The sequence below is a fragment of the Antrostomus carolinensis genome, unplaced genomic scaffold (assembly GCF_000700745.2).
Source record: "Antrostomus carolinensis isolate BGI_N321 unplaced genomic scaffold, ASM70074v2 scaffold6089, whole genome shotgun sequence".
Classification (NCBI taxonomy): Eukaryota; Metazoa; Chordata; class Aves; order Caprimulgiformes; family Caprimulgidae; genus Antrostomus; species Antrostomus carolinensis.
The window spans coordinates 20,489-35,649 of NW_010339116.1; the positions used below are offsets into that span (position 1 = coordinate 20,489).

The 15,161-nt window shown below is 40.0% G+C and overlaps 1 protein-coding gene across 1 annotated transcript in view; it reads right to left on the minus strand.

Annotated features, from left to right (window-relative positions):
* Positions 1–15,161, minus strand: part of LOC104530968 (zinc finger protein 827) — a gene marked incomplete at its 3' end in the record, with an annotated part of 30,934 nt that overhangs the window by 11,419 nt on the left and 4,354 nt on the right. Inside the window, exons 3-4 of the mRNA XM_010175715.1 lie at positions 13,249–13,421; positions 1,299–1,782 (exon numbers count right to left, since the gene is read on the minus strand). Coding sequence (XP_010174017.1) covers positions 1,299–1,782; positions 13,249–13,421 — 657 coding nt within the window. The remainder of the gene's footprint in view (positions 1–1,298; positions 1,783–13,248; positions 13,422–15,161) is intronic.

A 15,161-nucleotide genomic window follows, 5' to 3' on the forward strand; every position in this document is an offset into this window, starting at 1 on the left:
AATTTATATTTTTTTAAAGGCAGGTTCCTGTGGCTTCTGCCAGTCCACACAGCAAACCATTTTTTCTAGCCCATTTCACCTCCTGCTTGTCCTCAGCTCTTTTCTGTTTTCCTGGTTGGCTTCACGAAGCCTAAGGCTTGATTTCTTGTGTTTACCCATTCTACTCGAATCCCCACAGAACTGCAATCCCAAAGGTATTAAGGTCTGGACAGATGAGGACAGCAAGCCTTTCCAAAATAAATGGCTGTGGTTTAACTAAGGCAAGGGCATTAGGATAGAGGTAATTCCTTAGTTTAAAATAAAATTTGCTAAATTTTATTTACAATAAACAATACAATTTACAATAAAATTTGCTAAAATGTAACTTACATTCAATTTAAAGGAAAATGGTGACCAATTATTCTCTATTGAAAAGGGTATCTTCTATCTCCAAAGTCTAAAACTTGCCATAGGGACTGTTATCTCCTTGTGAAACACAAGTTTCTTCAGTGACATTTTTCTGACTTAGTTCTCTTTAAAAATTAAAGGCCAATTTTGAAAACATTTAGTATAGAACATCCCCCCAGCATATTCACAGTTCAGAAGTGTTCAATCAACTCAATAAAAGAGTACATGAAATATAAGAGATTTACCCTAAACACATCCTCCACTTCAGAGACTCATATATGAATATCATTCTTACAGCAATAATCTGACAGTGAAAGAAAATACAATAAACACATGCTTTGCATTAGATATGGATTTCAATTAAAATAGTAAAAAAATTCAAAAGCTGTTCATGAATCTCTAGGACTACCTTTTCTTAAGTGTTAATAATCAAGAAGTGCAGTAACATTATTACTTCACATGTAGTCACTAGCTAGACCTCAAATATTACACTGAAAGGAAGGTGACCAACACTTTATTGGTCATATTTAACAGAGGGTAAAGGCAGGGAACTTAAGAGCTGAATTTTCTAATACGCTGGATCCTCAGTGATTTCAAACCAGAACCGCAGGTATTCAGCATACCTGAAAAACACACCAAATGAGATTTGCCAAGGTAATTGTCAATGAACATGAAAGCCTGGATAAAAAGTTCTCATGCTCAATCCCAGCAATTGAACAGCAAAATCCCTCTCTCACCATTTCCCCTCTTTCTTCCATCATGCACCTCTCCTTATGAAAAGGAACAAAAAATTATAAGTTAAGAAGTTGCAATGTTTTTCTCCCTGCAATTCCATTACTTAGCAAACCCAAGGCAAAGTGTTTCTTAGCCCATAAAGGAGCAGCTGATGCTGCCACTTGCTGCTCAATTACCTGACAGCTTCATAAGAAAATCCGATGCCATCTTGACAGAGATGTCTTGGCTGAATAGTGCTGATGCTGTATTGGCCACAAAGTCAGAGGAGTCTTTCAGCTTTGTGTTGTTAGGGGCTCTGTCAACAGTGTTAAGAGCAAAAGGTGCAGAGGAGATGTCATTGTCATCTTTGGGCTCTTCTTTCACTAGCAAAGGTGGAATACTGACACTAGGCTGCCCAGCCACATCAGGTGTTTTAGACACAGATGGTGATCCCGTAAGATCAGGTCCACCTCCTTCCCTCTGTGGTCCCGGGCAGGAGTCACTATTTAGCTGTGGTGACCCCTTCACCTCAGTTTCTGGTATTTCCTCCTTTACTTTGGATTCTGTCCTGAGGAAATGTTGATGGCAACGCATATGGAGTTTCAGGCTGAAGTGGCGGGAGGAGGTGAAAGGGCATAGCTGGCATTGAAAGGTCTCACCCCTGTCTTGGTGCTGATGAACCTGGTTCAAGAGGTGAAAGATAAAAGTGCGTATTAAGCAAAACAGTTTACTAGCATTACAGAAATCTCAACTCTACACTTCTCACACCATTTTTAAAAAAATAAAAGTTAACTAATGGGTGAACTCTTCATTCTGAGCACTTGGAAAGAGGTCTGGGACTAAGAACAGTAGGATTCTTTCACACATAAGTCAAAGAACATAAACATTAGACTCAACTAAAAAAAAAAGTCAGGAACATCTGTTTCTGCAGCATGGAAATGATGAAGTCTGCTTTGGATCAAATAGTCATTACAACTGGATCCTGATGACCTGTCAGTGCATAAAGAGACTTCCAAGCTATATACTAGTAGCTTTTTGATTAAAAAAAAAAAAAAAAAGAACAAAACCCCTCATATTTATTACGTGTTCTGCTAAGCATGATCATTCTGTGCAAACTCATAAATAACAGTTGTTCAGAATAACCCAGCAAAACACCGACCTGCATAGCAACGTCCATCATCGATTCATGTATCATTAGAGTAAAAACACAGCACTTGGCAATACCAAGGCACTATTGAAAGAGTTTGTTGGAAATTAATTCTACCAGAAAATAAACAGCTCTGTTATGATAAAATACAAACATGAGAGATGGTGCTCACCATTTATTCTATTTTATCAGTCAATTCATGAACCCAGTTAATCTTACTGTCTTCGTATTTTGACTGCAGGCTCTTTCTCATAGAGATTGCATGCTCCAGTATGACTAAAATGTCTAGTATCCTCAGGCCTGATCCTGATTACCTTTTAGAGAGAACTCTATCCATCCATCCCTATGTAATTGTTTCCACATTATTTGAACAGACACACTCATTAATATAAACTACATACATATACTTTCGCAATTTCTCGTTTAACACAGTACCCCTGAAAGGGAAGGAATAATTGGCCCAGCATAATAGTGGCAGGTATACTGAAAAGTTTTTTCCCCCTATAGCTTCACAAATGAATTTTAAATCCTGACAGTAGCACTCCAGGCTACTCCCTGCAGAAAGACTGGCAAATGCATACATTTTTTTCCTTACTAATTGATGAACATGTGACCAGGACAAACTGTCACCAGACTGAGCTCCACACATTCATTTTCACTTGTGACTCAAGTTGGTTGGAAACATTTCAGTGAGACAGATTTTTGTTGGAAAATGGCAATTTGTTGAATACAAAATATTTCACCTGAAACATGGAGAGGTTCGATGAACTCTTGGCAAATGAGGCATGATTCCTCTACCCTACTAAGCGGCACTCTACCCCCTGCTCCTTGGGCTTGGCTCAGAAGCAGCCAGCTGTGCCAGAGATCCAAGACTCACTGCTGTAGCCTGGGAATCCAAAAGCCCTGAGAGCTCCAGCTCTAATCAAAGCTCAGCTTTACACGAGGGAGACTGGAAAACCTAGCCTTAGCTAAGGTTTTCAGCACTTTCCAGTTTCCTGCAGAGCTGAGATGTAGATCTTGAGAGTCCTGGTGCAGATGCTGCAGAGCTCTAGGGTAATAGTAGCATCTCCCAAACACAGCTCTGTCAAAATTCAGGCTGGAGTTTCCCACGGATGTATAGATTTGGTCTAATTAATTTGCTGTATAGTAAGAGGAATTCAGCCACAAGCTCATATCCAGCAATCCAAGCTTTACATAGACAGGACCTGAATTCAGGTCTGCTAAAATGTGAAGCTGGGAGACATCCCTCTTATAGCCCTTTTTGCATTCAGTGAAGATACATTTCATTAGTGCTGTATAACTTTTCATTCAGTAGTTCATCAAGGGCTCTGGAGATTAGGTACTAAACAAACAGCAAGAGATAATTTCTCTTGGCCAGCCTCTTTACAGAATGACGTTCTCAATATCGTATAAATATGACATTTACAGACAAAGTAATTCTGGAATCTTAAAATTGCATCTGACAACAAAAGAATTAGAAGCTAATGCTAACCTAAGACAGTTTTAAAGCAACAACCTTGCAGAAGAATAGCAGCACAATAAATTCTAAATATTAACTGGTTACAGCAGAAATACCAACCAGATTGCCTGCCTGCACTACTGGAAACAGGATGGTCTGTGAGCACAGCAGTATGTAAGCACTCTTCTTCATGAAGAACACCAAGATGTACTAATGGTAGCAAGCACTCTCACCATGGCAACTTTATCTCTTACACCCACTGAGATCCTGTGTGCCAGGGTTTCTCTCCAGGATCCCCTTCAATCAACATTTCCCTGCCTACATATTTAACCAGTTCTTCTAGAGGACCCTTATCACAATCATCAATACGATGCCTTCTGAAGGCTGTCACTGCTGCAGTCAGGTGGCAAAGTGTGTGAGAGCCCACCTTCCCTTCCCAGGAGCATGACATACCACCCCTGCAGTACCTTTTGAGAATGGATGAGAATAGGAGAAACTGATTCATCTGATTTTGATTTTTCTCCTGCCCAAAGACAACAGCAGCGCCACCAGTGGATTTTTCATAAAGTACATTTATAACTTGCAATCAAGGAATGACAGAATTCAAACCCAAATATTTAGAGTTTTGAATGGAAGAGTTTTAGATCTAAAAAAACAAAACAAAACAAAACAAAAAAACCCCTAACATCAAGCCCATTATTTAGCTCCCAATGTCCTGGGTCCCATCCCACCACAAGAATCCCAGAATCACAGAATGGCAGGGATTGGAAGGGAACTCTGGAGATCATCTAGTCCAACCCCCCTGCCAAAGCAGGTTCACCTGAAGCAAGTTGCACAGAACTGTATCCAGGTGGGTTTTGAACATCTCCAGAGAAGGAGACTCCACAACCTCTCTGGGCAGCCTGTCCCAGTGCTCTGGCACCCTCACAGTAAAGAAATTTTTCCTCATGCTTAAGTGGAACCTCCTGTGTTCCAGCTTGTGCCCATTGCCCCTTGTCCTATTGCTGGCCACCACTGAAAAGAGTCTGGTCCCATCCTCTTGACTAGGTATTTATAAACCTTAATAAGGTCCCATCTCAGTCTTCCCTTGTCTAGGCTAAACAGACCCAGCTCTTTGAGTCTTTCCTCATAAGAAAGATGCTCCAGCCCCTTAATCATCTTTGTGGCCCTCCACTGAATCTTCAGAAGATCCCCATCTGTCTTGATCCGGGAAGCCTAGAACTGGACACAATACTCCAGATGTGACCTCACCAGGGCAGAGTAGGGGAGGAGGATCACCTCCCTTGACTGGCTGGTCACACTCTCCTTAACGCACCCCAGGACACCATTGGCCTTTTTGGCCACAACCGCACATTGTTGGCTCATGGTCAACTGTCCCTCCACTAGGACTCCCAGGTCCTTCTCTGCAGGGCTGCTTTCCAGCAGGTCAGCGCCCAACCTGTCCTGGTGCCTGGGGTTATTCCTCCCCAGGTGCAGGACCCTACACCTGCCCTTATTGAACTTCATCATGTTCCTCTGTGCCCAGCTCTCCAGCCTGTTCAGATCTCACTGAATGACAGCACAGCCTTCTGGTGTATCAGCCATTCCTCCCAGTTTAGTGTCATCAGCAAACCTGCTACACTCAGTCCCTTCAGCCAAGCCACTGATGAATATATTGAATGGGACTGGACCAAGTACTGACCCTTGGGGAACACCACTAACCACAGGCCTCCAACGAGAGTCTGCACCACTGATTAAAACCCTCTGAGTTCTGCCATCGAGCCAGTTCTTCACCCACCTCACTGTCCCCTCATCTAACCCACACTTCTGAAGCTTACCTATGAGGATGCTGTGGGACATAGTGTCAAAAGCCTTGCTGAAGTCAAAGTAGACAACATTCACTGCTCTCCCCTCATCCACCCAGCCAGTCATGTCATTATAGAAGGCTATCAGATTGGTCAAACATGATTTCCCTTTAGTGAATCCATGTTGACTATTCACGATAACCTATAACCTTCTTTTCCTCTACATGCTTAGAGATGGCCTCCAGAATAAACTGTTCCATCACCTTCCCAGGGATGGAGAGTGGTTCTGCAATAACATCTGCCAGCTCCCTCAGCACTTAAGGGTGCATCCCATCAGGGCCCATAGATTTGTGGGTGTTAAGTTTGGCTAAGTGGTCCCTAAGACTTTATTTGATTTTAATTCTAAAAAATAATAATTTTTATTTTTAAATTCAAACACTACTAGAAATAGAAGCTAAGAATTAAAATCCCTTTAAAGGAAAAAACTATCCTTTGTTTTCTCATTTGAGAGCAGCTAAAAGAGCCAAGAATTGTGATTCTATGCTATTCAGAGGGAAAAGTCAAGGCAGCAACTACTTGCTGCAGAATGAGAAACACGAAACCCTGTAGAGCTACACAAAAAGCCACAGGGGAGATCCAGGTCACGCAATGTTACAGTCCAAAAAACTGTCTTCTCCCTCCATGGGGCAGGGAACGGCTCTTACACTGTGCTAGTGCTACCTAAACCATCAGATGTCCCCTTTAGACTCAAGTAGGCTGTTGCTGCAAGAACCACAGGCAGGAGGAGACAAGAGGGCAGCTGACAGGTTTCCTCTCAAGTCCCACTCTGAGCCCAGCTGCTGCCAGATTTGGATGTCTCTGAATTACACCGCAACAAACCACAACCTGCTGATAGAGACTGATTCTTTCAAAATCCCATAAAACTACTGTTTGACTTATGCCAGAAACTTTTAAGGACTTCTGCCTTCTGAGTATATTTCATTTAACCATGGATATTCTCCTTGACTGTGGCAAAGTTCTTGTATCATCTTTATTTTAACCCTACAGTCTTTACAGTCTCAAATGATATTTCATGGTTCTACAGTTTTTTCAGTGTGTGCTTGATATGATGCACACAACAATTTTCAACAGAACTATACACTTGTTACAAACTTTAGGCCTGGTTTGAGGACTTGGGTACAAATTATCTATAGGTCAATATTTTTTTTTTTTCTTTCAGTTTCTCTTGCTGCCTCCTCGTTTTCACATTACAAGAAAGAAAAAAATAAGCCGTTCACTTTATCTTCTCTATCACATGCATTATTTTGATCACATCTCCTTTCTATACCTGGCAGTCTCATTCTTTTCAGCTTCTTTCTTGAAAGAGAGTTCTTGCCATCCCACTAATCATTTTCATTACCAGCTTTTAAAATCTCTTCTATTTCTAATATATCTTTTTGATGCAGTGACCAGAAGCGAATATCCTAAGTGGCAGCATACCATATGTTAATAATAGCATTGTAATATTTTCAGTGTTATTCCTGTTTTCTTCTATAGACATTCAAATATCTAATGTACTTGTAAACCACTGCTGCACATGGTAAGAAAAGGTTTTCATTGAACTGTCTACAACGATACTCAGATATTTTCCCCGAGTAGTTACAGTTCATTATATCAGACAGCCAGGTGCATGATTAGACTCTTGTTTCCAAGGTGCAGTACCTTGTATTTGTCAACAATAACTTCATTTGCCCCGTTGTTTATCTGTCAGCCAGCCTCTTTTTTTTTCCCTTTCAAGCTCTGCCTTTTCTAATCTTGATTCATGTACATAAGGTTGTATCGTCTACAATTCTCTTACCCACAGTCATCATTTTGTGCACATCACATTTGCTAAGATATGCACAATTCCACTCAGTAATGGAACATCCCTCTGCTAGCCTTTCGTCTTGCTTAAAATCGCTAATTCCTCCCTACCCTTTGTTTTACTGTCTCTTGGTGAATTTCTAATTTGCCATAGTACATCACATATTGCTTAATTTATTTGGCAGCTTCTCAGTGAGAAGCTTTGCCAAAGGCTTTTTTAAAGACCAAATAAATTTCAACTGATTTTTAAGTCCATGATTTTCCTGACATGCTCAAAACCAGCTTAGTAGAAGAACACATGATTTTCTTTTACAGAGACCACATGTCCCTATCGTATCACATCATTTGTATCATTGTATTTTTTTCCATTCCATTTTTTCTTGACATATTAACGTTGCTGGTATCATAAGTAGTTTCTTAAACTATATTTTCATACTTAAAAGCAACATCCCTGCTGATTTACCAGCCAGTTTAATCATGGGAAGTACACACCAGCCTGTACAGGTGTGTAACTGTACCACAGTTACACCCCACCTAACAGGGTACAACGGGGAGTAGGGGTGAGGGAAACAGTGACACAGGCACATGCTGCAATTTTGTAGTACTGGTGAGGTAGATCTTCTCTCTTCCCCTTTCTTAAAGTTGGGGTAATGCTTTGCACACTCTCCCTTCTAGTTATGAGGCACAGGAAGGGAAGGTTTGGCATTCACCTTTCTTTTGTGGGACTTAACAGGAGTTTGTTTGGTGGTTATTTTTTAAACACTCAGAAGAGAAAAAAATTTTTTTCAGAGAATCTTCATCCCTAAGCAAAATCAGAATGTAAGGGGGCTGGCTGCTGAATCCATTCACTGCTATATTTGCTTCTGGCTACTCAGTTTTTACTTACTTTCTGTGACCTAATTATAACTTTTTTTTTTTTTCCTACTATAGGTTTTCTTTTTCTCAACAACTTTCAAGGGGATTAACATTTCCATGAGGGGCATCTGTTTAAGCAACTACTACAGCCTGGCCATTTAGCCATACCTGCCTACCTACTGATTTTTTCTGTTTGTTTGTTTGTTTGTTTGGGGGGGAGAGGGTGGGTGTTTGTTTGTTCCTTTCTTTGTTTATCAAATCTATTTTAGTAAAATGCCTTCCTCTGTGGCTACATTTGAGTACACTTGAGAGGTCTCCATTTTGCATCTATCACATGCCCTCTGCTTTTTCATTTCATGCTCTTTTCTGACAAGTTCCCTCATTTTTAAAATACTGCACTTTCAAAAGTTTAGTGCTATGGTGCTAGTTTTGATGTGATCCTTCCCCTCGGGACACATACATTATTTATATAGTATTTTCTTTTTGAAACTATTTCCTTGCTTTGCTTGAAAGCAAAGGGAAAAAAAAAAAAAAGCCTCTCTGCATGGCTGGACTGGACTAGGTGTTCCAAAAAATATATATTTTTTTTAATTTTTCTCTTTAAGATACCAGTGCATTTCCTGTCTTACCCTTGTCCCATATGCAAAAAGTGACAAGATTAAAATGCAGGTATTTGAAGTCACTTGTGGTACCTGTCTGAGACTCAGGGCACAGATTTTACTTGTTGAAAAGCTGTGCAAGTTTGCATTACCTCTCCTTGGCTGAGGAGATGCAAAGGAATCAATCCCAGGTGCCCCCCAGGGCTCTTTACGGTTAGTTTAAACCAAACTAAACAAAAATCCTCCCATAAAACACAGTCCACTTCTTTCTCCCAATACGGTGAAGGTGCTTTAAAATAACCTGTCCTACACATCACCAAAATGGATTAGGAACACTTATTCAGTTGTCTGTCCCTAGCTGAGGAAGAAAGAGGAAAAAGCAAAACACTAAGGGGTAGTGAGCACCTGGCTACATTTTTCAGGGCCTTTCCTTGTTCCCACTATCATGTAATTAATAGTGTCTCCCTAATCAGGCAGCTGATTATAACCCTCACATATTACACATGAATATTAATCTGAGATCTCACTACATGGCTCCTCTTCATAAGCAATGGAAGCAGGAAGATCCCATGGTTGAGCATCACATGACCTGCCTGCCATGGCATCTAACTTTTCTGTTAAGCTTAATCTTTCCTTTCCTCATTTTCTGTTACACCATCATGCTTCAGCATGTGTTCACAGTGCCAACCTTCTTTTCCACTGCTACAAGTTCTGGCTCACCAATGTCTGCATTATGTCTATAACAGCAGCACAAGGAACATATATAGATATTATTTTTGGCCATATGTTCCTCTTCCTCATGCCCCCTTCCAAGTGCTCAGGCTAATATCCTGTTGCTTTCTTGGAACATATCTGTATGATCTCACAGCCTATCCATCCACCAATTGCTGAGGAAGATATGTGCATGATCCAAAGACACCAGTTGGCCCCAAAGTCTGACTGATGCTTGTGGTATTGCTCTAAGGTAAATTTAATCCCTACTTCCCTACCAGGAAAAACAGAAAAGCCTGAACACGTCTTGCTGAATTACACCACCCCTTTCCATTGCTTTCTGCAGAAGTAGTACATAAGATTATCTCTCTCAAGAAGAAAACAACATATTCCAACTGAATATATGTTTAGATAAACAGAGAGAAGGACTCAAGCACAACCTTTGCTGCCTGCTTGCATAAGACACCTCTCTCAGTTACTCATTCATTTTGTCCAGCTTCATTTTCAGTATTCTCAGCATCCCTGGAAACTACACTATGATATCAGAATCAAGTCCTGAGATGCTACCCCCAGATTCCTGGCAATAAGGGCCAAAACCTGTGGTTAGGCATCTACTATAATTTGTCTCCAAATCAGACTAATAAAATTCCATACTGTGTCTATTTTAGGATTTTTCTAAGGAATCTATCACCGTGGAATCTAAATGCCATATAACAATTACAGATAACACTCTGTGCCTTAAGAGGCAGTCTACTCGGCCTCCCTTTTTCATTGTGTGCCTGTGTGGAAACTTTCCTTCTGCTTCCCTTTTTGCCTTTAACTTCCTTGTCTCCAGCTGGGAGTTGGTCCTGGCAAAGTGCCCTTACTGGAAGAATGCTTCATCAACATGGTGGGTACCACATGTAGATCTGAATATGGGTCAGTGCTGGAATCAATCCAGCTCTCTATTAAGATTTTCTCTAGCAGAGGACAAGACACCAAAAGTGTTGGCAATGTTGTATTCTGGGTCAATCAGTTTGACATGTTACAATTACCATAAAATTACAGAGTATTTATATTATAACATTACTAGTTGTTAACCTAAAGATACACACAATAAGGAAGGCCCATTAGGACACACGTAGACCACTCATGGAAATTAAATCTCTGAATGACCAGTTTCAATCGAAAATGCCTACAAAAAAACAGAAAAAAGAGGAGGTGCTTCAGCTCATGGCTATGCTGCCTAGGAGGAAACAAAGACAACACTGTTAGATTTTGAGGACTGCAGATGGACAAAACACCTCAACAGGTTTTGCCTGTCATCCTTATCAATAGAATGTAAAACCTGAAAACCGAAGACTAGCATAAAGGAAAAAAGTTTGGCTTGTGATAGCATCCTAGAATAAAAATTGGCTTATAATGAATGATAAACACCAGCCTGGTACCCTAATTTTGAGTAGCCTTTTTGGTTTTGAAAAATGTGTCTTCACCTGTAGCCACAGTTGACTCATGGGGAGGGAGAGAGGGGTGGAGAGCTAGAGGCAGCTCTACTTTCGTGGTTTGCCTGCCAGGAAGGAGATAAGGCCAGGTAGCTCCCAAAGGATCCTAGGACGACAAACAGAACTGAAACATCCAACTGGCATAACCAGAATGCTTCATCCTAAGTAGCTCCCAGCTGTGCTGTACCGTTTCTGAAGTTTATTCATTCCATCTTGAACACTGTTGGCTTATATATGCGCCAGTTACTATAATCTCATACTTACTTATATACAGATTTAAAAGCAGCACTGTTTTATAATGAGAAAATAAATCTGATATTTTTTATTTTTAATCTTGTTATCAATTTATACTTCCATCAAAGGGCATTCAAATTCTGTCTGACACTGTTGGACACATGACTAACATGCCCCTACCTCATTCACCTGCTTCAATTTTTATACGATTGAAAATATTTTTACTAATAATTGAAAAAATGTATGAAACCCACTGAAATTAAGGTAAAACATTACCTTTCAGATTCTTGTGCTTGTGATTCTTTACATATCCATAAGACTACAACAAGAACAAAAGACCAAATACAGGCCATCTAGTTTTGTAAGACAATTGCCTTCATCTTAAAAAGGGAGCAGTTTTACCAGCAAAGACCACTGGGTCCATCGTGACCTGCATGACTGGACTGTATTGACCGAGGAGACTTCAGATCTTATCTCAACCATAAGGCCAAAGGAGACTGTAATCTCTCACCATGTGTCAAGCAGCTCTGGGCCTGAGTCTCACCTCAGTGATGTCTAACTGAGCATTACTTGGTAATAATTACTATATTACCAAATAATTAACACTACATATTGGTACAAGGAGTCTGTTTTAAGATGACATGGGCTTAGTTAATGAAGGGGTTTATGTCAGGTGGGGAGCAGAAAAGAGCACAAGGGCTTCAGATAGCCATCAATTTGATAGCACACAGAGACAGTGAAAAAGTCCCTAATTTTCTCCAACATACTACCTGTGACCACCTATGGAAATTGCCATGCCAAAAAGGAAGGGATAGGCCCTCAACTTGCAAATAATTATTCCAAAAAGGCAAAAAAAGCAGGGAACAAGAATTTCTGCAGAGACTAATAGGGTTGTTCTTTACGAAGCAGAGGACAACAGGTCTTTTCCAGGGAATAGCAAGCTTTTAGGTGATGTGAGCTTCTGTGCAGGCTGTCAACAATTAAAACCAAAAACTTTTCTTATCATGGTCTATTCCCATTCTTTCTACTCATCTTCTACTCGGGATGGCCATCTGAGTCCTCTGGTCAACATGGAACACCAAGTCCTGAAAGAAAGATCCATAAACACCAAACCTACTTGTACCTGATAAGGATTAGCATGATACACCAAGGATGTCTGGGAATAGTGCATTGATCCACAGTAGAAGAGCTAAGGAATGAGCCTTCAGAATTTAGGGGGATGATTTCAGACCTAGTAAGGACCTGAAATAGAGCAAGATCTGCTGTTGTGTTCCGTGGAATCATCTGAATCACTGAACACCAAAGTGAATAGTTACTTGGGTGTAAGCAAGGTTAGACTCCTGTCTAGTGATCTCAGATTCTGCAATAGCATGTATAAAAGCTGAACAGGCACTTCTGTCCCTCTCCACACCAGCCTGGTACTCTATTACATTTGTCTAACACAGACAAAATAACTGCAATAAAACACTTCACTGTTATTATAAAACTCAGTTGCATTAACAAGGGAAACTTTTTGCACTTCAGCTTCTTCATCCATGGGCTAATGGCACAGGTACCATTTTTACTTCACCAAGCATGTTCTACAGCTTGCAAGAACTTTGCCTGCTTGCAGTGCTTGCAGGCACTTTGTATGTTGCAAACATGCTGTATTTCAGCTAAGCAGACAGAGAGTTTCGTTACATTTTTGTATTTTCCTGTATTAACACAGATGTTGCTTCCTTCAAAAGGCCATCTTCAGTTTGAGCCTAACTTCTGGTGGTTCCGGGTCCAGAACTAAATCAGTCACAGACAGCTTGTGCTGCACCAAGTTGACATAACCCAACACAGTTTCCACATTGCATAAAATGGAAAGGCAAGCAAAGTAAAAAAGTTATTTCTTTCTCTTTTTATGGTCTCTTTATTTAAATAAAGGCATCATTAGTAGTATAACCAGGGAAACTTTGTTCTTGCAAATGCAAATGAGATAGGTTTGTTATACTATCATTTTTGGATTGATGATTCAAGTGTTTTGATTGTCATTAAACGCTTCCCTTACCTTCATGTGTGATTTGAGATTGTCCTTGCGTGCACAGCGAAATGGACAGAGTGGACACTGATGACTTTTCAAACCTGTATGAATCACCATGTGCCGTTTCCAGTAACTCTTCCTCTTGATAACCAAACCACAGATTGGGCACTGGAAAGGTTTTCCTCCTTCTTCTTCTGAGGCTTAGCAGAAGGGGGAAGAAAAAGAGAGGATCCTTTACAGCCACTTGTCAAATACTTTCCCCTTGTAAACATACTCAAGATACCATTTTTCAATGTTAGAATTTCATCTGCAAAGAGAGACACATCAGTTAAACAACAAACATATACCAGAAATTTCAGTTCCTCCCCACTACATATCCCTTTTCCCCTTAATCTAGTTATTCTTCCTCTAAGAAAGGTCACCATAATTTACAAAGGTTAATGTCCCAAACATCCTTTGGCTAATCAGTGGGGACACTACTCTATCTCACCTGGTCCTGATGTTCCTTATAATTTAACTGAACTGAGATGGATGTCTCTCATAAACATAATTTTGCAGCTTCTTTCCAAAGGCTGGTTGTAGTAGGGTATGGAAAATATGCTTAGCTGTTAAAAAATGATCCATTTCCATATCTGATGATTAGCCAGGAAGGAAGCAGGATATAAAGCATAGAACAATCCACAACTTTTATCAGAGACATTTAAATCCAGAAGTGAACAACTTCAGAACCTCTGCTGCTGAAATTGTTTAGTAATGATTTGAGTAGATGCTGCTGCAACTTCAGCCATCAGAGGTCTTCGGCTCGTGGGTTTCCTTCTGTCCCTCTAGTTGCTAGGGCCTTAAATCTACTGCCTTCCCAAATGTTTGCACTCTGCTTTACTGCCCAGTTCACCTAAGAAAAGGATTTGGTGGCATTTATCAGGCAAATATGCTTAGTCTACTGAGTGTGGAACCATCATAAGGTTGAAAGAAAGAGAAATTCCTTGCTGCTGACTTTACACAACTAACCACCCATTCATTCATCCTCTCACCATTATTTCCTCTGCTTACTATAAAGAAAGACCTAGTATTACTGTGGAATTGGAAGCTTTTTTCCACATTGTAAAAGACAAACTCTTTTCAAACATCCAGAGCTCAACAATGTGCATTTAGAAGTTGTCTCAGAATATTTAATCTTGTTATTATCAGTATTTCCTACTGATAAGGATATAGCAAACAGCAAATTCCGCTGATGAGGAACTGAGTGATAAAAACCTCATGAAAGATTTGTCATATCCTAGAATATAATTCTTGCTACTAGGTAGGAAACAAAACCACCGTAATTCAGCTGATTAAGTAGTTATTATGTAAGTACAAAAAAGGAAGCATTGTCAAAGCATGCACTTCTGTGAGTTCAGAAATTGTCCTCATGAAATATTCTATCCCACTCAACGTATTATCAAATTGTTCCCCTTTCTGCACCTCCAAAGAGTAACCCAAAACCAATGCTATAATTGTTTGTGTTTCAGTTTTTAAATATTTTTACTTAACTTTTCACAAAAGGCAGCAGAAAGACAAACCACAGAAAAAAATATATTGGTAACATTTTTACCTATAATTTCTTTTCCTTGTATCATATCTTTTCTCCAGCCTCTGGTTATCATCACAAAGGATTCACAAAAAGAAATGTGTAACAAGCTATTACCTGTTTTCCATCCCATTAAAAATAAGTCTCCAAATAAGATGGATCAATAGAAATATAGCAAATTACAAAATATGCAAAGAACTGGACTGACTGCATGTGACTACACCAATAACAATGACAATTAATGGCACACAGGAGTTATGTCAATGCTCTCCAAAGCTGAACCATCCTACATAAACCTCAGCATAGGAAAGAAAACTTTGGGCTTCAGTTTTTCTTCATTTATGTTTATGTTTATTTCAGGTCATTCAGTGTC